This window comes from Betta splendens, chromosome 6 (assembly GCF_900634795.4).
Source record: "Betta splendens chromosome 6, fBetSpl5.4, whole genome shotgun sequence".
Taxonomy (NCBI): domain Eukaryota; kingdom Metazoa; phylum Chordata; class Actinopteri; order Anabantiformes; family Osphronemidae; genus Betta; species Betta splendens.
In genome coordinates, this window is record NC_040886.2 from 12,345,557 (window position 1) to 12,369,910 (window position 24,354).

At 51.6% G+C, this 24,354-nt stretch overlaps 3 protein-coding genes across 5 annotated transcripts; 2 read left to right on the top strand and 1 right to left on the bottom strand.

Moving 5' to 3' along the window:
- Positions 1 to 1,074: 1,074 nt before the first annotated feature.
- Positions 1,075 to 5,737, bottom strand: LOC114857257 (SH2 domain-containing protein 7-like). Its single transcript, XM_029153582.3, has 9 exons — positions 5,621 to 5,737; positions 3,984 to 4,065; positions 3,764 to 3,897; positions 3,241 to 3,413; positions 2,740 to 2,829; positions 2,487 to 2,652; positions 2,267 to 2,413; positions 1,627 to 2,175; positions 1,075 to 1,546 (listed from the first exon to the last, which is right to left on the bottom strand). Exons 2-9 carry the CDS (start codon positions 4,024 to 4,026, stop codon positions 1,493 to 1,495), a joined length of 1,356 nt encoding a protein of 451 aa, XP_029009415.1. The 5' UTR covers positions 4,027 to 4,065; positions 5,621 to 5,737; the 3' UTR covers positions 1,075 to 1,492.
- A 99-nt stretch (positions 5,738 to 5,836) lies between these two features.
- tbc1d2b (TBC1 domain family, member 2B) lies at positions 5,837 to 14,065 on the top strand. The gene is made up of 13 exons (XM_029153580.3): positions 5,837 to 6,178; positions 6,762 to 6,909; positions 7,224 to 7,389; positions 7,814 to 7,983; positions 8,076 to 8,329; positions 8,995 to 9,420; positions 9,551 to 9,661; positions 9,801 to 9,997; positions 10,248 to 10,742; positions 10,821 to 10,938; positions 11,013 to 11,198; positions 11,788 to 11,909; positions 12,002 to 14,065. Exons 1-13 carry the CDS (start codon positions 5,837 to 5,839, stop codon positions 12,195 to 12,197), a joined length of 2,931 nt encoding a protein of 976 aa, XP_029009413.1. The 3' UTR covers positions 12,198 to 14,065.
- A 134-nt stretch (positions 14,066 to 14,199) lies between these two features.
- Positions 14,200 to 23,933, top strand: dapk2b (death-associated protein kinase 2b). 3 transcript variants are annotated; one of them, XM_029153584.3, is made up of 12 exons: positions 14,200 to 14,350; positions 14,916 to 15,038; positions 18,733 to 18,954; positions 19,375 to 19,513; positions 19,957 to 20,086; positions 20,162 to 20,210; positions 20,300 to 20,326; positions 20,412 to 20,564; positions 20,947 to 20,992; positions 22,723 to 22,812; positions 22,898 to 22,981; positions 23,193 to 23,933. In XM_029153584.3, the coding sequence occupies exons 2-12, from the start codon at positions 14,977 to 14,979 to the stop codon at positions 23,268 to 23,270; spliced, it is 1,080 nt and encodes a 359-aa protein (XP_029009417.1). In that variant the 5' UTR covers positions 14,200 to 14,350; positions 14,916 to 14,976; the 3' UTR covers positions 23,271 to 23,933. The 3 variants fall into 3 exon arrangements, with proteins under 3 accessions (XP_029009417.1, XP_029009418.1, XP_055365646.1); XM_029153585.3 differs by having other exon boundaries at positions 14,215 to 14,350; positions 14,919 to 15,038; XM_055509671.1 differs by lacking the exons at positions 14,200 to 14,350; positions 14,916 to 15,038 and having other exon boundaries at positions 18,731 to 18,862.
- The last annotated feature ends 421 nt before the right edge of the window (positions 23,934 to 24,354 follow it).

Sequence of the window (24,354 nt, forward strand, 5' to 3'; positions counted from 1 at the left end):
TTCACGCCGCGCGGCGCGCTCCAGTGATCGGCCGCATCTGCGCTGTGGAGTGCGAAGGCTGCAAAATAAATATGACCTGGTTCGTTGGCGCTGAGCCGCTGCAAAGCGGAACATGGGACGCGAGCTGCTAGAACAGAACAAGCAACAAAGAGCAGAGGACACGGCTCACGGCTCCTTCCTGTTCCATGTAGGTCACTGTAATAATCAACAACAACACAAGGAGCGAAGCTGGACCCATTTAGAGGCTGTACTGGGTTCCTGTGTTGGTGTGGAGCGACAGACGACAGGAGTCCATTAAGCAGCGCGGCCTCGTCAGGGCTGTGGCTTAATTCATCCCTTCATTATCGTGACTCGTCTTTATGAGGGCAGAATGAAATACTCAGTGCTTATTCTGTGCTTTCATTAATTACTGCTCTCACGGAGACCGTTTGTTAATTAAGCTTCCAGCAGAGAGACGTCTGGCGTTATGTGATACCGGGGGCCGTAAAGCAGCTGTTTCTGAGGCTGAGTGGAGCCAAACTGTGTCATTTCTCTCCACGGGACGTAGTCTGTCTCTGATACGAGATGGTTCATCTGTAGCGAATGAAGATTTACAGACTCTGTGCTACTTTGCATCCTTTTACTGTATAATAAGCACAGTGGAGCAGAAATGCGCAGTTATGACGTGACTGACTGAAAGGAGTTACACTGTGAGCCTTTTTTTCACTATTAAACTGCTGTTAATGACGTTTTATCGGTCGCTTAAACAACTGTTACGATTCCATTGCACCGATGGCACTTTGAAGTCAGATCCTTTCATGCCCTTCCACTAAAAGTATAACTGGAAAGTTAAACAGCAGCAGAAGATGAGAGATAAAAAGTGACATTCGTGCATCTTTGACCCACTTCCCCTTTGCTGCTTTATCTAGACACTTAAAATCTGCATGCAAATTAGGTTTCCTGTGAATAAAGTGCAGCACGGATGGAGTCAGACCAGTGAACATCGGCAGCGCTTGTGGCGATTTCAATTTCTTTCCAGCTTATTTCCCTGAAACAGTATGACATAATCACGTTTGCTTGAAAGAAGCCACGACAGAATGAAACGCTACACAACCTGAAGGTGGCAAACAATGCGTTGCATCACAGTTTCCTATTAACATGTATGTAAATCCCAAATACTGCACATTTCCTTTACTTTTTTCAGTTTATTATGAAAAATACATACTGGTTATCTGTTGCAGTGATGTACAGTGAAGTAACAGGCAGCACATTTTCTATAATTATTACTTAGAAAACAGTTTAGCGTCTCTTATTTGTAGATTTGTGTTTAATTGCAGGTAAAGTTTAAAACAATTTACAACTGGTGTTTTACTGAAATTTTTAAAATAAATAATTAAACAGCACAGAACATGTATTAAATAATGAAGGAGGTGTGTTATATAAAGGAGGAGTTAGCGCGTTGTGTACATGTGGTTGGAGCTCAGTAGTGTCGGGCTTTTAGTTAACATTTGCGTCACCATTTCCTCTTGGCATCAGGAAAGAGCCATTTCCACTTCCCGTTTTCATTCTGTAGGAACGAAAACACGTTTATTATCACGCGAACTGGAGCAAAAGAGGTGCACGCACCGAGCGTTTGGCTGCTCAAACCTTGGAGGGCCTGGGTCTGAGGTCCTCCAGGGGCTCGTAGGTGTTGCCGCCGGGTTGAGGGCGTCCCGCGTCCTCGTGCTCCGGAATCAGCTCGTACGTGTTGTCGGCGCACGGCGAGCGGCCCGGCTGGCCTCCGGCCAGGTGGTACACGGCGCCGTCGCCGACGTAGTCCAGGCTGTGGCTGCGCGGGTCCGGCCCGGCCTCGGCGGGCGGCGCCGGCCTGCCGGGCCTGGGCGAGAGCCGGGGCGGCGCGCTGAGCCGGCAGCACCGCTCGGCGCCGCCCGCGTCCAGCAGCGGCAGAGACCGGCTCTTGCCGCCCTCCAGCAGGCTCAGCTCCGAGTAGCTGGCGTCGACCGGGCCCGGCGGCGCCGCCGCCGACCTCGGGGCCTTGCGGGGGTTGCCTCCGGGCCCAGCGTCCTGACAGAGGTTCTGGGACCGGGGTCGCTCCCTGGGCGCCTGCTTCCGGAGCTGCGCGTACAAAACCCCGTCCTGGTCCCCGATGGAGGCGCCGTCGAGGTGCCTGCTCCTCCGCGGCAACGGCGGTACTTCCTGTTTCACAGAAGGAGGCACGACGTTAGGCCCTGCTGCGTTTCCCGACTCTACCAGCGCCGGGGTTCTGTTGCCGTGTAACTGCACCGACCTCTGGCGTCCTGTGGCTCTTGACCGGCCGCGTGGCCGTGGGCTCGGGGGCCGCGCTGGGCTGCGGTCTCGGCGCGCTCTTCACACCTCTGCCCGCGGACGCCTTGGGGCTCACCTGGATGACGTCGTACAGGTCCTCGTTCCGCGCCTGTCACGCAAAAGCGCCGTCAGAAACCCACTCGCAACCCGCGGGAGCGCCGTGAAGAGAAGCCTGCACTCACCGCGAAGCACGGCGACGTCAGATACTCCCCGAACGGCTCGATCGGCCTCGTCTTGTAGTATTCGATGAGCTCAGAGACGGAGTCGTATCTGTTGGAGTCGCCGCTGACGGCGAAGCGGCCCGTTTCACCTTGGTTTATCACAAAGTGTCGACACCGGTCCCTGCCCCTGAAAAAGGACGAAGTGACTCAATAAAAATGTGTTTAAGAATGAATGAATAACCGTTGAGCAGCTTCAGTCCAATCGCACACTGACCTGTAGGACAGAATGTATCCAACGGCCTTGTCACTGAGACGGATCAGGAAGCAGCCCAGCTCCTTGTCTTTGAGTATCTCTTCAGCATCCCTGCACACAGAACAGGAAGCACTTTGAAAACCCCAACATCGCGCCTCTAAAGTCCATTTGGCCCAAGTTTACAGGAACCGGGCCGTAAAAGCACCCTGGAAACTACACAGTATGGAAGGAAACTCCATCTGAGCGACGGGACCCCACTGCCCTTTATGCCCGACGTGTAGGAGTCTGAGTCTGCTGAGGAAAGGCCGGTGGGTGAGGCGTGGGCGTGTTAGTGGACGCTTTCCATCACAGTGTGATCAGTAAACAACCTCCTCCACGCCGCATCACAGCTACACATAACCATTAGTGCCTAAAATCGGACAGAACCTCTCCAATTGAACCAAATGACCCTATTAACCTACTGCTTTATCGCTACAGCCGAATAAGGACTCCCTTTACTTCCTGTGCGTCTCCTTGACTCACCTTCTGCTGATGAAGCCCAGGAACCAGCTGGGGAAGAAGCCGTTGTGGACGATGGACGGCAGCTGCGTCTCCACGAACCACTTGGCCGCCAGCTCCCTGAGCCGCCCTTCGGCGCCCTCGGCGGGAGAGCCCGCGCCGGGCTCCCGCTGCCGCCGCTCCATCTTCGCTCGGCCCTGATGGAGGGACAGGCGTTAGACACTGGGAGCTCTCAGGTCCCGGTGGACGCGCCCGCGCTGCTTTTTTACTGTCTAATTTGCTTATTTTCCAGGAGGCGTCAACGGGAGACTAAAAACAGCTCAGCGCTTTGAAAGACCGGTGCTACAGGAAAACCACGTACATGCTAGTGTTGGGTATTCATGAATTAAATTCAAACATACACCTGTTGTTTAAGGACACTCAGTATTTACTATTTATAATATCAGGCCACTATGTCAAAATAAAAGCATTTTCCACTACATTAACCCTAAAATACACAGTATATTGAACTATATGACACACAAATTTGCTGATGTGCACTTTTTACCTTGAAGCAAAACTTCAGACAGGTCCCGAGACCAGAAGGCTTTTTTGCTCGTTTCTGATTTTGCCCCTGGCCTGAAAGCGCACCGATCCCCTCAGGTGCGCGTCTCTGCGGTCGGCAGCAACTGGCGTCGGTATCTAATAGGGAATAAACAGCGGACAGTGAGCGCCCGTTCTCACTGGAACGTCAAAAGCTCCAGCGCGGCCCTCGGAGGAGAACGTACCTTGTCTTGAGAACAGCAGAGCGTGGTTTGAACCTGGTGTCATTTCACCAAACGTCGGAGCTTCTCTCTCTGCTTCTGAGTTCTACGAGCAACAGCGTGGAGGGAGGACGACCCCACGGGAGATATAGACACATGACATTTAGAGTTACACGCGTTTTTCCACCGGTCTGGAAAGCGGCGGCGCATAGCAACGGCGCGGGGCGGCTCATTTGCATGAAGAGACGGCTGAAGACAACAAGCGCTTCCTGAAGAGAAACGGAAAGTAAGCGGCACAGAAAGTGCGGTTTGTGCGCACACGACAGCGCTGCCGTCTGATCGCTGTAGTAATGGGAGATGCGTTGCGTCAGCAGCCGCTCCGACTGCGGGTTTACGATAAGCTCAGGCCGTCGCTGGCGCGGTGGGAAGAGGCGTGTGGAAGGATGGAGGATAGGGAAATGCGGGAACGGGCATTTGTTTTGGCTCGGAGTAAACAAAAAAAACCCCAGCTGTGACTGGATCTTTCCCCGCCCGGTGTTTGGGGTCGTCACAGAGGAGAGTGAAGTCGTGTCTATGAATCAGCCCCACTGCTTCAGCTCCGTAGGAACGGCCTGTGGGCCACCTGCTGTCACTCATTCTGTTCCACGTGTGTCAGACCAGCCTGCATCCAGTAAACGCCCTGAGATCTTACAGTATGTTCCGCTCGTGTCTTCCTACAGTAACATGAGCCACAATTTCAGCGGCATCATCGATCGGCTCAGTCTGTTGCCTTCACCTTTGTGAGTCATTCCTCGCTCCTCTGGGGGTGAAGCACGGGTTTGAGGGTCCAATGCCTTCACTGGCCTAAGTGGGCAAGGGCTGACATTCACGTGTGTGTGTGTGTGTGGGGGGGGGGATCATAGAGACGTGGTCCCGATCAAACCAGACAGGTTTTGATCAGACCTCTGGCGACACAGACACTGAATGAGGGGGAGGTGAGCCCTTCAAAGGTCACAAGTCAGTTAACGCCTGTGAAATGTCATTGCAACACACCCGTTGCACTTTTACTTTCCTTCTTATCAGCATCCTCACAAACAAAGGAGGAGGAGGCACATCCTGTGAAAATAATGCTTCAACTTTACCATTGAAGACCAGGTGGAAATTCTAGTGCGCTGTTGGCACACAGCTTCACCTGGGCCGAGTCCTCTATTATTTTTCCGTTTGCTTGTTTTGCAGTCACGTGTACGGTACATTCCCCATGTAGTACAATATTGTATTTAAAAGATGAGCATCAACCAGCTAAACCAGTTGTTCAGGTGAATGTATTCATACCTAATTTTAGAACGACTGTACACTTCAGATCAGATCAATCAGAATAAAATCAACAAAGCAGCTCAAATTTTTGAACTATTTTAAAATGAAACAGTTATTTAGCTTATTTATTATTATTTATTGAGTTTGAGACTGAGTCACATTCATTAGTACCTTAATGTATAGTACTTCTAATTTATGTTCTGACATCTAACTAATTTCTCCTAATTTCTTTCAGTAAAAACTGAAACTATGACAACAGCACAATTTGTCCAGGAGCCATGTACATTTGGATTCTTTGTGTTTTATCTGGAGGTTTTTACAAAATCACTGAAATATCTACAAGTGACTAGTTTCAGTAGGAAGCCAACCTCTTCTTTTTCGCCTTTCGCCGCTTTCTGCAGCGTTGCGGTCAAACACCGCCCCCTAGCGGCTCCTCCGCGCCTGCGCCGAGCGCGCCTCCAAAAGAAAAAAAAAACAAAACTACATCTCCCACACGTTCCTGTCAGGCGGCGAGGAGGTCATGCGGACGGGAACGCGACTGGGGCATCCGCTGAGCTACGCGAAGAAGAAACTTCGAAGGGACGATGCACGCGACGAAGGACGTCGCCGAGACGAGCTCCCCCGCGGCTCCGCGCACGGCGGCGCCCAGGTCCGTGGACGCGGCGGAGGTCGAGGGCGCGAAGGAGCAGGCCTCCAGGCTGTGCGGCTACTTGAACAAGCTGACCGGCAAGGGGCCGCTGCGGGGCTACAAGCCGCGGTGGTTCGTGTACGAAACCCGGAGGTGCTACTTGTTCTACTCCAAGACTCCGCAGGATGCGCTGCCGCTCGGCCACATCGACGTCGGCGACGCGTGCTTCAGCTACGACGTGGAGGGGGAGGAGGGTCAGTTTGAGATCCGCACGGCGAGCAGGGAGTTCAGCCTGAAGGTACAAACTTCTCGGGGTGCGTTGCGACGCGGCCATATGTCACGTCCCTTGCTGTGGGAAAACAGACACACCCATTCTGCGTGGATTCACGTCAGGCTGTCGCTTCTAATGTCACACGCGCCTTTTTTTGCGCACTGTTAACGCGTCCAGGAGCAAACGGCGAGAAAGCGACTGTCGTGTGTTTGCGCAGCTTATTTATTATCCCGCAGCCTGTCGACTCTCCGTCTCACTAACGTCCACATGCGCTCATTCGCGCTTTGGGAAAGGGAGTCGCATCAGCTCATGTGATGTTGATTCCCCTCGGTCATATGACTGTGACGGATGAGACCGAGCCAGGTGCCGGTGGTTTCACTGAGCCTGTTAGCGGCTGAGGGCTTCACAGCAGGTGGTGGCGATGGTGAACGGGCCGGAAGTGAGACTGAAACAAGGCTCTGAGCTCGTTCACATGACGGATCCTAATATTAACCTTCCACCTGAAGCTCCCAACGTTATCCGTCCGTGAAGGCGGACGTCCGAGTCGTCCTGACCTGTGTCCACGCCTCTTGTTTACATATGCTGTGTGTGTGTTCCTGTCTGTTTGCAGGCGCCCAACAAGCAAGCGATGCATTACTGGCTCCAGCAGCTGCAGCAGAAGCGCTGGGAGCACAACAACAGGCGCCTCTCCTCCGGCCAGAGGCTCAGCTGGAGCTCCCCGAACGCGGCCCACCCCGGCCTGGTGGGCAAAGACTACGGTAGGTCCACGCGCGGCCGCTCCATGCCGCGACGCTCCTCTGGCGAATTCCCACTGACTCCAAACACTAGCACAGCAGGAGGCTCAAGGAGGTTATTGTCTCTGCAGGTTCACGTCAAGTCAAATTAAACTTTAAAGCTGCAGTGACACATTTTCCAAACAGTGGAAGTCCAGTGTCCAAGTAGATGTTCAGCCCACTGTGACTCAAACGTTGCGTCACTGCATTTTGAAATCCACCCAGGGTCCCCGCAGTCGTCTTGACACATAATGGACACACGCAAGACTTTCTGATTTTCACTCTGTGACTGTGTTCAGACGCCTTCGGCTTCGAGAACCCGAGCGACGGCGTGGAGCAGGTCCGCAGCGACTTCGCCATGGAGGCCGAGGCGGGCGGCGCGGGGGCGCAGCCGGGCAGAGGGCCGCCGGCGGGGGCCGCGCACCCCCTCAACTTCTCCATCAGAAACCTGGGCACCGAGCTCAGGTGAGGCTGAGCGGAAGCTTTTTGCGCAGCCGTCCTCGGTCCTGGCGAACAGGCCAGACTCGTTTGTTGCTGTGGGTTTAAAGCAAAACACCTCTCCAGTAGTTCCTGAAGTCGCTTTTAGGAAATGGTTAGGCTCAAAGTTTAGTATTTGGTCTAGTATCTGCGGTTCCCCTTCCTGACCAACGCACACACTGTTGACAAACAGTGTGTGCAGTTTACCAGATGCATGTGTGGCCTCTGTGCAGACTGAACAAGACATGAGTATTAGATGTTATCTGTTGATTGGGCAGTTGTGAGGCAGCGTGAAGTGTAGCTGTGGCGCAGACAGCGCAGGCGTGAGGCCAGACATAGATGCGGGTGCACACGCGCACGTCTGCAGCCGCCTCGCTTTTAGAAGCGTGACCGTTCTGCTGCGCTCTCACAGGAACTCCATGTCGTCCCTGCGGTCGGGCAGAGGGGCCGAGGGCCGACGCAGCGTGTTCTACACCAGCAGCAGCAGCAGCGGCGGCGGCGGCAGCGTGGAGGAGTGGGAGCTGGTCGACGCTCCGCCCAAAGACCTTCCTGAGCAGAAACCGCACCTCAACGCGCACAGACGTAGGTCAAACCGTGCGCGCTCTGCTGGCGCCCGCTCCCCCGACGCCACCTGATGGATCCCTATCCCCCCCCCCCCCCCCCTCCCCCTCCAGATTCCTTCGGGTCGGCGTTCACTTTCGACTTCGCGCGCAACCCCTCCCGCCAGAAGAAGCCCGCGCTCCTGAACGCGGCCGCCCCCGGGAGGTCGGGACGCGGCCCGGAGCCGCGCAGCGCCGCCTGCTCCCCGGTGGAGTGCAACGGCAGCAGGTCGCCGGAGACGCAGCTCCGCCTCGAGAGCCAGCGGGAGGAGCTGGGCCGCATGCAGCAGGAGCAGGCCGAGCTCCGGGAGGAGCTGGCCGGTCAGAAGGTACGTTCCTCTCAGGCCTCGACCACAGTAGGGAAATTACCCAGAGGACTGATTTCACTGGAGGCGCCGCTGGCTCGGCTCGGGGCGGTTCTGAGGTGGGGATGTTGCGCTGAGGCCTGTGGTGTAACTGCTGCTGCCACCGACACAGGAAGGCGACCGATGTGTAGTCATGCTTCGGCTAGAAACGAGGAAACGGCAGTTCTCCTATGAGCACCGCGCTTCCCTTCCCTCACGCTGCTCTTTGTTCTTGTTTTGTTTTTTTGACAGTAGCCAGTAGGTCGTAAAGGCTGCTCAGGATCGGTGGGTGACGTATGCGTGAATGCCTCCGTGGGGAACTTGTTTACTGCCAGCTCAGACTTGAGCAGCGTCCAGGTCAAGTGGACTGGAGCTCAACATAATAGTGGTTAATGATTGATGCAGTTGCCCTAGATCTTCATGGGCCAACACTGAATGGGATCAGCTCTGTATATTATGTCTTTGCTAATGAGAGGTTTATTCAGTTTGAAGAAAAGTAGTTCCCCACAAGCTTTTCCTTGTTCATGAGGCTTCTTGTGTATGAATATTAAACTGTGTAAGTGATTGTGGCCACTATATCAGCTGCTAATGATGGCCTTCAAATTGTACCGGAGTTTGTATGTTGAGCAGATCTTGTGTTACTCAACCAGGAGCTGGTTCGACTCCTGCAGCAGACTCTCAGGACGTCCCAGTGCGAGCGGCCGGCGCCGCGCCGCCCGGCCTCGGCGCCGGGTTCGCCCGCGCCCTCGGACCAGACGCAGGCGCCGGCGGGTGCCCAGGAAGAGGCCGCCCGCTTGGGCGCCCTGCTCGAGGAACGGGACGCGCAGGTCCAGTCCCTGTGTGGCCACATGGAGCGCCTTGCCTTGGAAAAAGACAGCCTGCAGCAGGAACTGAAGGGCCTGAAGATCAAGGTGGGGGAGATCAATGACCAGCTGGGAATGCTGATGGAGACCATCCAGGCGAAGGATGAGGCCATCATGAAGCTGTCGAAGGAGAGCACGGAGCAGAGCGGCAACTCGAACGACGCCGCCTCCACATCCCCTATCAAAGATCAGCAGGAGGTGGACCTGCTCAAGGTAAAGACGGAAACTGCTGAATGGTTCCCAAGAGAACAAGGCCGTGCCGTTTTTTTGGTTATCTGTGTTTCTGCTGTGGTGCAGTTGTCGTTGCATTGTTTTACTGGACACACTGTGCGTTCACTTCCAGGACAGTCTTCAAGGCTACAAATCCCAGAACAGTTTCCTGAACAAAGAGATTCTGGAGCTGACATTCCTGCGGAGAAACTCAGAGAACAGAGAAAAAGCTTTAGAAGCAAAGGTACTGTTTTTTGTTGACCTCTAAATAGAAACAGGAAGTATGAGTGACATTTTGGGAAAATCCAGTCTGGGCTCACACTGGCGGTCCCTAAACGCTCCGGTGGCACAAACGAAGTGAAACCTCCTCCTCTCTGCTGCAGTGCACGTCCCTGGAGGCCAAGCTGTGTCAGGTGGAGAGCAAGTATCTGGTGCTGCTTCAGGAGGTGAAGACTCCGGTGTGTTCGTCGTCGGAGAAGAGCCCCGCGCACGACGTCATCTCCAGGTTGTTGGAGGACGCCCTGCAGACGGAGAACTCGGACCAGCAGGAGCACCCGGTCTTAAAGCCGAGCACCGTGAGGTACGGACTCAAATGACTGGAACCAATGATGGAGACCTGTAAACTACTGGATATTCTCGCTCTGCTAATTGGCATCTTGTTGTCTGCTGCTGTTGCTCTGACATGCTGCAGGCTCAGGCACGTCCTGTTCGGGCTTGTCAGAGGTCTAGACAGCTGGAGGAAGTCGCCACCTCTCACATACATTATCACGATTAAACGATCACGCATTTAATCAACCCCCCCTTCGTCTCTTCCATTTTGATTTTGTTAGTGAGTATGATGCGTACGGCTTCAAGACGGTGCCCGAGGAAGAGGAGGAGGAGGAGAAGCTGGTCGCGAAGGTCCGAGCCTTGGAGCTGAAGTCGCTGTCCATGACGGACCAGGAGGTGTCTGTGGGGGTGAAGTGGGAGAACTTCCTGGCCGGGACCATCAACCGGGACCTGGTGCGCTCCCCCGAGCTCAAGGCCCTCGTCCGCTGCGGCATTCCCCACGAGCACCGCTCGCAGGTGTGGCGCTGGTGCGTCTCCTTCCACGTCAAGAAGTTCCGAGACAAACTGCCTCCGGGCTATTATGAGACCCTGCTAAACGTGGCCCGGGGGAAACCCAATCCGGCCCTGAAACAGATCGAGCTGGACCTGCTGCGTACGTTGCCCAACAACAAGCACTACGCCTCCCCCGGCGCAGGCGGCATCCAGAAGCTTCGGAACGTCCTGATCGCCTTCTCGTGGAGGAACCCAGACATCGGCTACTGCCAGGGACTAAACAGGTGCTGGAGAAGATCCACAGCAGCTTCTCTTCTTATTCTTCTCTCTTTACTGATACTGATTAGTATCTCATTCTGCAGGCTGGCGGCCATCGCTCTGCTCTATTTGGACCAGGAGGATGCGTTCTGGACCCTCATAGCCATCGTGGAGGTCTTCATGCCCAGAGACTATTACACCAAGACTCTTCTGGGCTCACAGGTAAACCAGCGCTGACTCAACGCTCGATGAACGAGGAACGACGTCCTGTCGACTCAACCCGTCACTCCCTGCAGGTGGACCAGCGCGTGTTCAAAGACCTCATGAGCGAGAAGCTGCCCCGGCTCCACGCCCACTTCGACCAGTACAAGGTGGACTTCTCTCTCATCACATTCAACTGGTTCCTGGTGGTCTTTGTGGACAGTGTGGTGAGCGACATCCTCTTCAAAATCTGGGACGCCTTCCTGTACGAGGGTCCAAAGGTGAGGGGGCGAAGAGCTGCCATCGTCTTGTCATTTCTGTCTCGACATGCTCACAGACATCTGACGTACACAAGATGGAAAAATGTGATAGAGCCAGTCAGTTGGCTGAGTTAAGGTGTCTTCCTCTACAGATGGTATGTGTGATTAGCCTTCTGTTTGGGTTCCTGCATATGAACCCAAAGGTCCAGGGTACCTTTAACATTTATGCTTTAACTGCTCCAGATGTGACAGTCCGATGAGGTGAAACCACACTGATGCAGAAGCTAAAGCCGCATGTTCTACATAGCACTACATGGCAAACCTGCAGCTAGCCGCTAGCAGCTAGCCGCTATCGGTTTCCAGCCACCACCTGAGGGAAATATGTGATGCTCCATTATGTTCAGAAGCCGCCTGGCGTTTGATGCGGAGCCCTTGGTGTGTTGTGGGCTTTTTGTGGGACACATCTGTGGGTGGAACGCTGGTTGTGGTCACAAACACTCAGCTGTCCATAATTTTTAATGAGCTTAGCAGGGCGAGGGCTTGGTGCAGTAGTGGAGACAAAGTGGAGGTGGGTGTTGGAGCTTTGATCTTTTTCTTTTTTCATTCCTAGATCATATTTCGCTTCGCCCTCGCTCTCTTCAAGTACAAAGAGGAGGAGTTCCTGAAGTTGCAGGACTCCACGGCCATATTCAAATACCTTCGTTACTTCACGCGCACAATCCTGGATTCGAGGTAGTGAACCGTGACTGCAGCCCGTTTGGTATTTGAAGTCCTGTCGTTCACACGTCAACTGGTCCTTTGTTTTTTTTTGTTTTTTTAACCAGGAAGCTGATGAACATTGCGTTCGGGGACATGAACCCGTTCCCCCTGAGGCTGATCCAGAACCGCCGCGCCGTCCACCTGGAGAAGGTCCGTCTGGAGCTGACGGAGCTGGAGGCCATCAGGCAGACCTTCCTCAGGGAGCGAGAGACGAGTCAGGACGGACGCAGCTTCGTCAGCGACGACGAGGAGGATAATTAAGCTCCACCGCGTTGCAGAGATCGTCTTCGCGATGCTTTACTATAGGGATTCAGCACGGTGCCGATCTTTGCATCAGCACCGGCGCAAACGACTTTATGCAAACATTCCATCAGGACCAAGCATTACAGACCAAATGGGCTTCTTTCAGTATTCCAGCCAATATTTTCCAAATGCCTTATTATCTGTGTTTACACAGCAGTGTCTTACGGCTCATCATCCTCCAAAGCCAAACTCAACATTTTTAGCCCGAATAAGTATTTTTACCACATTAGCTGTATTGTGTGTTTTATACATGTGGCAACGATTGCCGGCTGAAGGAATGATTGTATTGATATTACTTTTGTTTTCATTAGCTTCCTACCTTTCTGTTTACGTAAGCTCGCGACTCCACCTGCTGTAACTGATTGAGCAGAAAGCCTCAGTCTGTGGCACAGCGGCTGGACTGGACCCAATGGAGTGGCTCATGGCTGTGCTTCCACTTTACCACTTGATGATACATACTCTATTCAACATGCTGCATCTCGATGCACTTTTTCATGCTGAAATTCCACTTTGCTGAACGTCTTAGAGCCTCATCGCCACTATGCAGGAAATTGTGCCTATTCCAGCCCTATAGTGTTTATGGGTTGAACAGAATCAAAGATAGAACGTTGGAACGACTAGTACGTGTTTGTCTCACCTAGAGGTGTAAAGAGGAAGCCATTGTATGGTGGCCACTGAAGCCCTTTAAAATCATACAGGTTATTCCAGTTTTGCCAAATTATTACAAGTATAACTCCATATCTTAAATGTTTTAAGGACATATCTGAAATGTATTTTGCACCTTTATATTTACCCTAAACTTTATATTACACCATATCTTTTGCAGAATGTCCAACATTGGCTTCAAAACATCAGCGGGTCCCTGAAAATATACATTCTGTCCTCTGTGTTTTATTAGCCCTTAAACCGTCCTGCCTCAGATTACTGCTCTTAAATATGTTGTTTTGTTTCAGTTTCCTAACTTTCTCAAGCAGAGGCCTTGTGTATTAGCATTGATTGTCCTCAGTGTGGCAGTATAACACTTATCTGTTTACGCTCCCTCCCACTCACCCCCCACATGGTTTCATGGTTGTAGCTTTTCATCATGAAATGTGTGTGGGGATGACGTGAGTAATCTTCAGGGAGGTTTGTGAGACATTCCTCAACATGTGTAGCAACGTGTTCGTGTCGTCTTCATCCACGTACTTGGGGGCAACACTTACTCAGCACTGTGACAATCTAGAATCTAGAAGCGAAACGAGGACGTTCGCCCTCACTGAGGAATCGTGTGCCCTGTTGTGATTTTCCTTGTTTACAGAGATTTCGCTCCTTAGGTACAAAATCAACCAGCTTCCTCTGCCGCAGTCATTCTACACAAACGTTTCGTTTCCCTCATTTGTTGCAAGCTGAACTTGCGAGCACGTTTTCCTGTTTTAATACCTGTAAACGAAAACAGTGCGGCTTGATTTGTTTCACCGTGAGAGAGCGGGTCTCTCTAGAATCAAAGCGGTCACGCTCCGTCAGTCATTTCGCCGAGGGGCTCATACACTTGATTTCAAGGTTATCCTGTTGTTATAACGCTGCTGTTCATGCATTTTGTGTCTGTTACTTTATTTCCTTACCAAATAAGCTACTTTCTTTTTCTTCGAGCTTTCCCTGCAGTTTATTGCACAGATGTTTGCAGAATACGGGCACTTTTGATTCCTTTTCGTACCTAAACCTCTATATCCAGTTCAGTGTTACTGTGTATCTTTATGGGCTGTATGTTACAGAGGAAAGTCTGCACCACTTTATGTTTTGTAACGCCACTTATATGAAAGCTCCAATAAACAGGCTGGTTGACTCAATCGTGTGCCAACTACAAGTGTTCATCAGAACCAGAAACAAGCAGCGTGACTAATTGTCTGCTCCTTACGTGTTTCTGTGTCACTCATCTGTACCAATAGTCTGCTGCACTTTCAGACCGGACCCGTCCGAGGGGGAGGGACCTTCTGCGAACACAAAAGCCTGACGCCGCTGCTGTTAGTGGCAGAAAGCGACAGGCGGGGGAAGGAGCAGCTGGGTGACTGAGCCGCGGCGATGAGGAGACCGCAGCAGCCGTGACAGACGTGGGAACCGACGCGCGAGAGAAGGTGAGACGAGGTCCAGCAGCCGCCGGTTTGCTTCACGTGTGGCGCGAGGCTGCACACATAGGAAGTCTGCGGTGTTTCAGGCTGCTTTCTCTTCACGTCCGATGTTTCCTCATCAGCAGTGAACGGCTCGGGATGATTATTAGCACAATTACAAAGCATGTGTCGCTGCCAGTGCAATCACTCCTGCCAGCTCCTGTTTCACAACAGGAGAAAGTCTCACAGATGACCTGTCCTAATTAGCCAAAATGTTCTTTCAGTAGTAATCCTGTTCTAATCACAACAACTAAACACTCCTTCTGTTGTGTGAGCTCTACTTTAAAGTGTAAAGCCTCTAATAACTAATCAGACTGGCTGCGTTTCCTCTCCCCCTGGTCAGGTTTTAGGGCTAGTTTTCTCAGCACCGTGGTGAAGGTTGGTGCAACTCTGACTAGAAATACTTGGCAGCAAGCTTGGACATGTAGCACACATTTTCATCGCCCCAGTCAGAAATCAACAGGAACGCTGTGTGTGTGTGTGTCTGTGTGTGTGTGTGTGTCTGTGTGTGTGTGTGTCTGTGTGTGTGTAGCAGCTGCGCTCGTGGAGAAGAGGAAGGAGTGGAGCACATCAGGGGCTCGAGCTCATGAGGCATGGCCGTTTTCAACCAGCAAAACTTGGGGGACTTCTACGATGTCGGAGAGGCACTGGGAAGGTGAGTGTCGGTGGACGTGAGTCAGAGCGTGATTCATCCCTTCGCCGCGTGCCTCCGAGCAGCAGCGGACCCTGTGTGTGTGTGTGTGCACACAGGTATGCAGACGGCCTGTTTGAGCCTGACGGGGGCAGCGGTGCTGGAGGTTTTTAATAGGAATAGTCAGTGAAGGGAACGGAGCCTCTGCAGGAGTCGACCCACGGGTCGTTAGGTTCAGGTTGAACGCTGAGGAGTCGTAGTGAAGCTCAGATGGAGCAGACGTGAAGGAAAGGGAAGCGCGTTGAAGGAAGCCAGCGGCTGCGATGTGGACGGAGGAAGCTTCGACTGATTCATCATGACGCATGCGGTACTTGTCATCAGATACAGGGAGCGTGAAAGGAGAGCAACGGGCCTCAAGTCATCGCTGCTAGAGCTGCACTAAGCTCTGGGGCCTGCGGTTCAAATGAAATGGCAGTGTGTTCATTGCTGTGGTATTATTTACATCAGATTTTTATTTTAACATGAAGTCGAGCTCCTGCTGGGGCGAATGTTCAGTTCAAGCACACGAGGTCAAACGTGCTGTTTGACTATTTGCCTTCTGGGAAACGCTTGCAGCATCGCCGGGCCAAAGTACACCTATTAGCAGCGCGCTACGGTCTGCTCTGATGCGCTGATCGTCATTAACCGGAGCTGCGTCAGTGGCTGAGCTGCGGTTGAGCAGAGAACACTTTACCTGAAATGCTCTGAGCCTCGTACACAGGACGCACGGCTGCTGCGGTTAAAAGCCACAAATGCAGAAGACTGACACCAGCTCGTGTGTAGGAAGCGGCCCTCGGAGCTGTTCCTTCTGGGTTTGTGTGATAACTCTGGAGCCTGCAGCTCACCCGGAGCCTCGCCACAGTGGAACTGCTGCGGGTGGGGAAATTTCATGTTGGGGGGGCGTAAAGTGGAGCGGCGTGGAGCGTTTATGGCGCTCTGGTCTCTGTGGAACCATTGAGTCCTTTGCTGCAGGAAAATCAATTTGTCAAACTGTCCCTTGACGGCATTTGACGCTCATGCTCTGTTTTTTTTTCCACGCCTAATGGAGTTTGGGGTACAATAATTGTTTGCTAGTGATGCGAGGCATTCACTGACAGCTGCCAAGGCCTCACTGAAACCATGATCAGATGATACGCATGTGCCCACGAGGGCTGAATCACACAGAGCCTCTGCGATGACAGACCCTGGACTCCAGCTGTCAGCTTTTACATCTTCGCCGCCTTTATGTGGTAATTGATGCTGTGGCTTCTGTCACGGCACTCGCTGAGCCGCTCGTGCCGCATGTCAACACTCACAGGATGCAGCGATGGACAGGATGCACCATTGTCTTGGCAGGCTTGAGTAAGACGGGCTTCGAAACTTCCTTCACATTTGGAAACATCATAATGGATGTGACGTTACTATGACTCCTCCACATTTCAACAGTCAGATTCCCATCAGGACAAACCAACGTCTCTTTTCTTGTGCATTAATGTTTATGGTAAAAGCGCCATCAGTGCTCATTTGTGTGACAGCACCAGCTGTGGCTGTTGGCTCTCTCTTATTATTAAATCACCTACTCAAATGTCAAATGCAGGAACTGCGTAAAGGTCACTACTCACACACAAAGTGTTTCTCCCATTCTCCGAGTCTCTGTAATTCTTCAGCAACAGACAAATTCGTGCAGAAGGAAATGAATTAGAGAAACGCTTTGCAGAAGCTTGTCGTCTTTGTTGAGGACGCACGCAGGGCGGCGGTGCGGAAGCCCTTACGCATCAGGTGCTGTGGACAGAGCGCTGGAAGCGTGGAGTAAATGCCTGGGCGTTACTGTACGCGGCGTATTCATGGCTTCGCACACGAGCACCGGGTCAAGGATGCGAATGTGTCGTCTCTGGGGAGGACACATTCCTACGGCTGAGCTGTGTTTATTTAGCGCAGCCTCACGGAGGGAACCCCGCGTTGACCTCATGGACATTCCTGGAGTTCCCCAGAGCTAAAGGTCCCCCTGTTGCTGTCGGCACCTCGTCAGAACATAAATAAATCTGTTCTTAGTTAAGATTCGACTCAAACATAAATAAAGTCTCACTTATGGGAGTTTTCTTTGGCCAAATAAAAGCATGTGCATGAATGAGGCATAGCACAGACGCTGACACGCTCCTGCAACACACTCTGTGCTGTTTGACATATTAATATTCATAGCAGAGTAACATAAACGACCTTTTGCATAATGCATCATCAAAACATGCAGTTGAGAGCTGAATGGTGACTTATTGATCCGCTGCCCGAGAGGTTGTCTGTTTATCAGCCGCATCCTCAGGCCGGCGCCGCTCGCCGCAGCGTTTCTCAGCCCTGTCTGCGGATAATGACCTTCAGCTGTTGGAAGTGGGAACGCTGTGGAGAGACGCCGCCGTCAGCACCGGTGGCCCGCTTAGAGCTGGGACAGCCGCTCCGCTGCAAACCAACCCGTCCTGCTTCTAATTTATGTGTTTTCATTTCATCTTTGGAGCGGCTGAGGTTCAAAGGCCATTCTTTTGGCGAGATCCACTCCCCCGCACTCTCGCTGGCTCTGTTCGGACACGTTTGCGCCGGTGTCTGATCTCCGTTAGTTTCATCACTTCATAGCTGAGGAGATGCCTCTCTGGCATCTGGAAGCTCCACTAATGCGTAAAGGGGATCGAGCAGCAGCCCAGTTAAACCAGTAAAAGTGGAATGTAACTGGTAATCCTGTTGATGTTTGCTTTGTGTGCTCCGTGTGACACACAGTTGTACAACACTGAAAGTCGTGCATCAGGTTTAACAGCCGTCGTGGTGATAATTCACGGAGGAGCTGTTGTTTTGTGGACAGATTAATCAGAGGGTTAGTGTCTTCTGTGGATTAAGTACCAGATGTGAATGTAGCACAAGGCAGGGCGTGTCTGTGAGAGAGCGAACGGCCTCTCCCGCTCCACAGTCACAGGTAACAGTACAAGTTGACTGGTTTTGTGTGAGGGGTCACAGTTGATATCGGTACGGATCGTTTTTAGGCCCTTGTCTGTTTCCATCATCTTCTCAGCTTCGGTTCCATCTGAAACGCCTCTGTAGTGTCTGTCCTCTTTCACAGTATGTGAACATACATTGCGCAGTGGAAACATAAACTGGGCTGAGTGTTCCTGCTGAGTGTTTGCGTGCTCCGCGCCCCAGCGCCTTGTCGGCTCTGCCTCCACCTCCTCCTGTGGCCGTTCGCCGCCGAGACGCCGCCGAGAGCCTGGCTTTCACAGAGCGAGTGTAAAGAGAGGGCAGGTCGGCCCACGGGAGGAGCGGCAGCAGGTTTGTTAGCTCTGAGATAAAGCTGAATGGCATATTTGCTGTTGGGTTAAACTGAAACGGTACGTGTTCAGCATCTCCCACTAAGTAGCAACAGGGAAACGAGGAACAATGGTCCACTGAGATGCTGCTGAGTCTGAAGCTGTGTTGTGAAATGCTTGGAGTTTTTGGGATTGTTTCCCGTGGGCTGAGCGTTTGGGGATGGATAGAAGTTTGGCAGGAAGGTTGCTGGAGTGGGAGGAAAGCAGCTCTGTCTTATTGTTCTCTGTCAGCGTAGGAAACAGGAAGCCATGGATGAAACCTCGATTTTTCAAGTTGTGACACGCGACTTCCTGCCTGAAACCCGCCTTCAGCCGCGTCCTGAACCCCGGTGCTTTTGTGTCTCCTCCGTCCTCAGCGGCCAGTTCGCCGTCGTCAAGCGCTGCACGGAGAAGAGCACGGGCGCCGTGTTCGCCGCCAAGTTCATCAAGAAGCGCCTGCACCACGTCAGCAGGCGCGGCGTGAGCCGGGAGGAGGTGGTCCGCGAGGTGAGCATCCTGCGGGAGCTGCAGCATCCCAACATCGTGTCGCTGCACGACGTGTACGAGACGCGCACGGACGTGGTGCTCGTCCTGGAACTGTGAGTCGCTGCACGTCAAAACACACACACCAGTGGTTTGAGTTTCCGCTCAGGGAATTTACATAGTCACACTTTAATAAAAAACGTGCGAGGATGTTTTTTTTTTATTTTGCAGATGACTGTAAGTTGTTTTGCTCGTAACAAAGCCTCGCTTGTTGAACTGCTGCTGAAAACCTTTTGCCAAGTTAGGTTCTGCAGGAAAGTCAATAATACTCGTGCTAAAAGAGGCCACCGAGGGCCCCGTGTGGGTTCCAGCAAGAGCCTGGGAACACGCGGGGCCCCTAATTAGGACTAATTGAAGGCAGCGGTGAACTGATTGACATGCCGCTAGCTCCAAACATCCCATAATGTGCGTCACCCGCTCTCTCGTGCGTCCTGTGCATGAACGTAAAGGGAAAACACGCTCTTTGTGTGCTGCAGGGTCTCCGGAGGGGAGCTGTTCGACTTCCTAGCTCAGAAGGAGTCGCTGTGTGAAGAGGAGGCCACGCAGTTCATCAAGCAGGTCCTCGATGGAGTCCAGTACCTCCACTCCAAGAGAATCGCACACTTTGACCTCAAGGTACAAAGCCTTCGCCTGCATGACCGAACGCGACTAGAGCAGAAGTGAATGCGCTGTATAAAGTTTATAGCAGTCATTTAATTTGAATGTAGACGAGTTCTGGTGGAACCACACGACCTCCTTCCTGTTTTCTCACACACACACCACAGTGTCATCGCTCACTGCTCTCTGAAAGGCTCACATCTGATTTTCTGCAGCTCCTTGTTCACTCTTGTTTGATTTGCCCTGTAATAAATCTGAAATGAGTATCAGGCTTTGACCTGACTCCCAACAAAAGAAATCAACAGAACCAAATGTTTAATATTATAAATCCTATAACTAATGTTATTTCTTTACCGCTCACACGAAGGCTTCTGTCGACAGGTAACCCACGTTGTTTTCTGGTCTTTCATTTTCCAGTCTTGATATTATGGGAAATCTAAGTTTTGCTCTCTGCATTTCAGCCTGAAAACATAATGCTGCTGGACAGGAACGCACCGCTACCTCGCATTAAAATCATAGACTTCGGGCTGGCGCGCAAGATCGAGGCCGGCGCCGACTTCAAGAACATTTTCGGGACCCCCGAGTTCGTCGGTAGGTGGTCGGAGGCTGGGTCGGAGGCGCGCGGGCACTGTTGTCATGTGTTAAGCGTGTGCTGTCTATTTTCAGCTCCAGAGATAGTCAATTATGAGCCGCTGGGGCTGGAGGCAGACATGTGGTAAGAGGCTTTAATTACCCCTGACTCTGCTGCCCTGCAACAGGCTGCACTTTGGGGAACTCTGGATTAACTCTGCTGTTTTTTCACAGGAGCATTGGAGTCATCACGTACATACTGTAAGCCGCCGGCCCATTATAGCGGATGAGAGTCTTGATTTAATGACAATCATTGATGGAGCCCTGACCGTGAGCCTTGTTTCAGCCTGAGCGGCGCGTCGCCCTTCCTCGGCGACTCGAAGCAGGAGACGCTGGGCAACATCTCGGCGGTGAGCTACGACTTCGACGACGAGCTCTTCAGCAACACCAGCGAGATGGCCAAGAGCTTCATCAGGCAGCTGCTGGAGAAGAACACCAGGTAGGATCCAGCCCAAGGTCAAAGGTCACGTCTTAATAGCTCCACGCGAAGCCAAGTCGGAGCTTTATCTCCACTAAGCGCGTTAAATACGCAGCCGCGATCCAAGTGGGAAGTCGGTTCCCAAAAATCTAGAGCAAGGATTTAGAACTGTTGTTGTTTGTGCACGAAGTGGCTCAGATATTATGAGATATTACGTATAAGACTATTTCACACAGAACCATATGATTTAGATTTTCGAATGCGCTGCCTGGAAACTAAATCCTCCTGTGAAAGTTATACGTCTCCGCGCGTTCTGTTTCCCCAAGAGGTCCCTGTGAATAATAACCGTGTCTGGATGTATTTACTCAGCTGCCTTTTCTCCTCCTCTCCCTCATCAATCCAGGAAACGGATGACCATTCACGACGCCCTCAACCATCCTTGGATTAAGGTATGTGCCCGCGGCATGTGTTTGGCGTTCTCAGCGCGAGCCGTCGGCGCACACGCTGACCCGGGAGCAGCGTTGTTTGTTGTGGGAGCGAGACGTGGCTGGAGGTCGGGTTTCCCACGACACCTGAACGCAGCATTGTTTCCGTCCCACTATACAGGCCCCTATACGAAAATACAAAAACACAGATCATTTCTTTTGTGTTTCCCCTGGAAACATTTTACTCCTGGAAACATTTTACCCCCCTTTGCTCAAAATACTCTCTCCACGTCTTCATTTAGAGTGTGTATTAGTTCATCTGACAAGAAATGAAACTTTTTTAATGGCACTGATCTTTAACAATCTGCAATGTTGACGCGTCCACTCCAACATTGTCTGCTGAGGTGCATGGGAATGTCCCCTTTCTATGGATCCCTCATCCTGTTTGGAAACAGGAGCGCGGCGTCAGGAAGCGTAACCCACTCAACAGGAATGCCTGTGTTCTTACCTGCCGTGGCTTTGGCTGTCGGGTCAAACACTAATCTGAGTGTGTGCCACACGCCTGCTGGGATGTTCATCGCCACCCGTGCGTTTCAAACACAATGACCGTGTCCCCCCTTCACCCCTCTGTCTGAAGTCTGGACCCGTAGAGGAGGAGGCGGAGCAGCAGGAGGCCAAGCAGAGAGAGTACTGGAGGGTGAACAGGTGTTTTGCCCACGTGGTGGAGGACATTAGCCTGATGCAGACGGACGCCCTGCAGGGGCGCGTGGAGGCGCTGCTCTGCGCCCGCAGCCGCGCCGAGGCTCAACGCAGGCCGGAGGGCGAGGCCGCGTGGAGCCAGCTCTCACAGGCCCGCCGCCAGCTGCGTGAAGTGGAGGCCGCCCGGAGGCTGCTGCAGCAGGACCTGAACGCCGTCGACGCCGGCTTGGAGGCTGTCGGCAGGAAGTACAAGCGGAGGCGCGGGCAGCTGGAGGCGCTGCGGCAGGAACTGACCTCCGAACTGCAGTGGATGCAGGAAGTCGTGAGCTCCCTGCATCTGGAAGTGGGCAGCGCTAGAACACAGACGTGAAGGAGCTGCTGCATCTGCGAGGACGCGGGCACGCACACACACACACACACACACACACACACACACACCAGAACACACTTTGACCCCAAACATGAATGTTTGGCTCTATAGTCTTTAATGTTTTTTATTTATTTATGGGAATGAGTTTTTTTTTATTTTATTAATTTAAACTAATTGTGGTTCAGTTTTGATTTATTGAAACATATGAAAAATTGGATTTTACTGGTGTTTTTTCATCAGGACGTGATTTTAAACAGCATCAGATGCACATCCTTTCAGTACAATTTTCTAAAATGATATTTTTCATTATGTATCTTGTATGTATTATCTTATCTTATATTATCTTATTTATTTGTTTATTTATTTATGTATATTTGTATTTATATTTTTATTTTATTTATTTATTTATTTACTCCCTCATTTTAATTTAAAAAATTTTTTCATTTCTTGTGTGTGGCAGCAGGACGCTGTTCTTACACAGAACACATCCACAGCCCTCACATGCTTTAATCTTGCCTTTCATCTGCTCTGTGATATTTTTAAGGCTGAAATAAATATTCATCTCCTCTGACGTGCCTCTGCTGCAAATAGTTCCACTGATCACTGTTCACCTATGACGGATATTTTTGCATTGTGTTTGTGAGTTCTCACAAACTCCTTCCTCTGCCATTCTGTGTCTCTGCAGCCTCTGAATCCCAGACAGGCCATGGTGAAGAGGTTGTCCGTGATCAACCTGGACAACTTTAAGAGGCAGTACGCCAGGCGCAGGTGGAAGGTAAGGCTCCACATCTGGGAGCACATCTGGACTCCCTGCTTCCTATAAAGAATGCCTCTCGTGACCCGTTTGCTCTGTCGGACAGCTGTCGTTCAGAATCGTGGCCCTGTGCAACCACCTCACAAGGATCATGAAGAAAGGCAACAACCTGCAACCTGAGCAGGAGGGGGTGAGTTAACACAGCTGTGAGCCAATAGCCTGGTTTGGGTTACACTCAGCGCGTCATACAACGCTCACAGGAAATATGAGAGTGCAACCGGCAGACGCTTGGCTCAGATTATAAACAAGACATGATATGAGCATGTGTTTTGTCCCTTCAAGTCATCATTCGAGGAGCATTGCGGCACAGCTGCTTCTAAACGCCGTCTGTTCATTTCTAGAGGGATTGTGAAAGTGACCAAGAAGAAGAAGTCCTGAAGAGGAGGCCGCGGACCCGAAAGAGAAGCAGCACTTCCTGAAGCGACCGCAGCGTCGGCCGACGTCCTGGTTGCAGTGCGGCTGCTCGGCCGCTCGCTCGCGGACGTTACTGCCTCTGTGACTGACGGGCGGCGCCGTGTCCGCTCGTCTTTTCCTCCTCAGAGCCCGGCACATCACTGCGTCTGCTGTATGTTACACCCACCCTGCCTTTTGAACCTTAGAGCCGCTCAGAGAAATGCCCCAGCATGTCCACAGCCTTCTAATATGTACAGTCTTAACCCCCCCCTGACTCGTTTGGTTTCCATTCACAGTAAAAGTCTTCATTGTGCTGCTGTAATGACAGACTCTTAAGTGTTTACATGTTATTCTGCTAACTGTTATCGATGTTTGAGGACTTCACAGTAGTTTACTGTGGTAAATTCCTGAAGCCTGTACAATTTTGCATAACCACCTGTGGACTGTAGCATATTAGAAATTTTTGGAAATGACCCACATTCAATGAAACAACAATTTTTTAGCATTTCACTGTTTTATATACTTATCTATGTAAAGGTTTTACAACCGATTTATTAAGACGTTATTAAGTCTTATTGTACTTTGTATTTATGGTGTAAATATACAAAACATACTGCTGGTTGAATGTCTTAAGGTTCTGTTATAGTTTTGTCTTAGCTCATTAAAATGGTAATTCACCACTTCAGGCACCCACATGTGTTACTTCTATTTATTGCAAATGAACTTTAAAGTCCTGGTTGTTAGTTTCAGGCGTCAGCGCATGCATGTTGGTCCGTTCTGTGCCGGCTGCTCTAATTGTCATGCTTTAATGATGTTATGCCAGCGCGTGCGTCAGGTCCACTATGAACGTGCTGTTTAGGAGGGATTTTAACGACACAATGCCCTCGTCGAGCTGCAGAGACGCAGCGTTCAGCGTTCAGGCGTTGTCATAGAGCACTTCGTCACATCCACCGGTCAATTACTGTTTGACAACAGTGGTGTTGTTTGGGCTCAGTTAGGCTGAAGGAGACTGAACGGATAATTTAACTAAATGCATTTGGCAGTGACACATTCTAGGCCAGTTACACGCTGATGGTCTGAAAAGAGTCTTACTTAACCGATGGGTCAGTC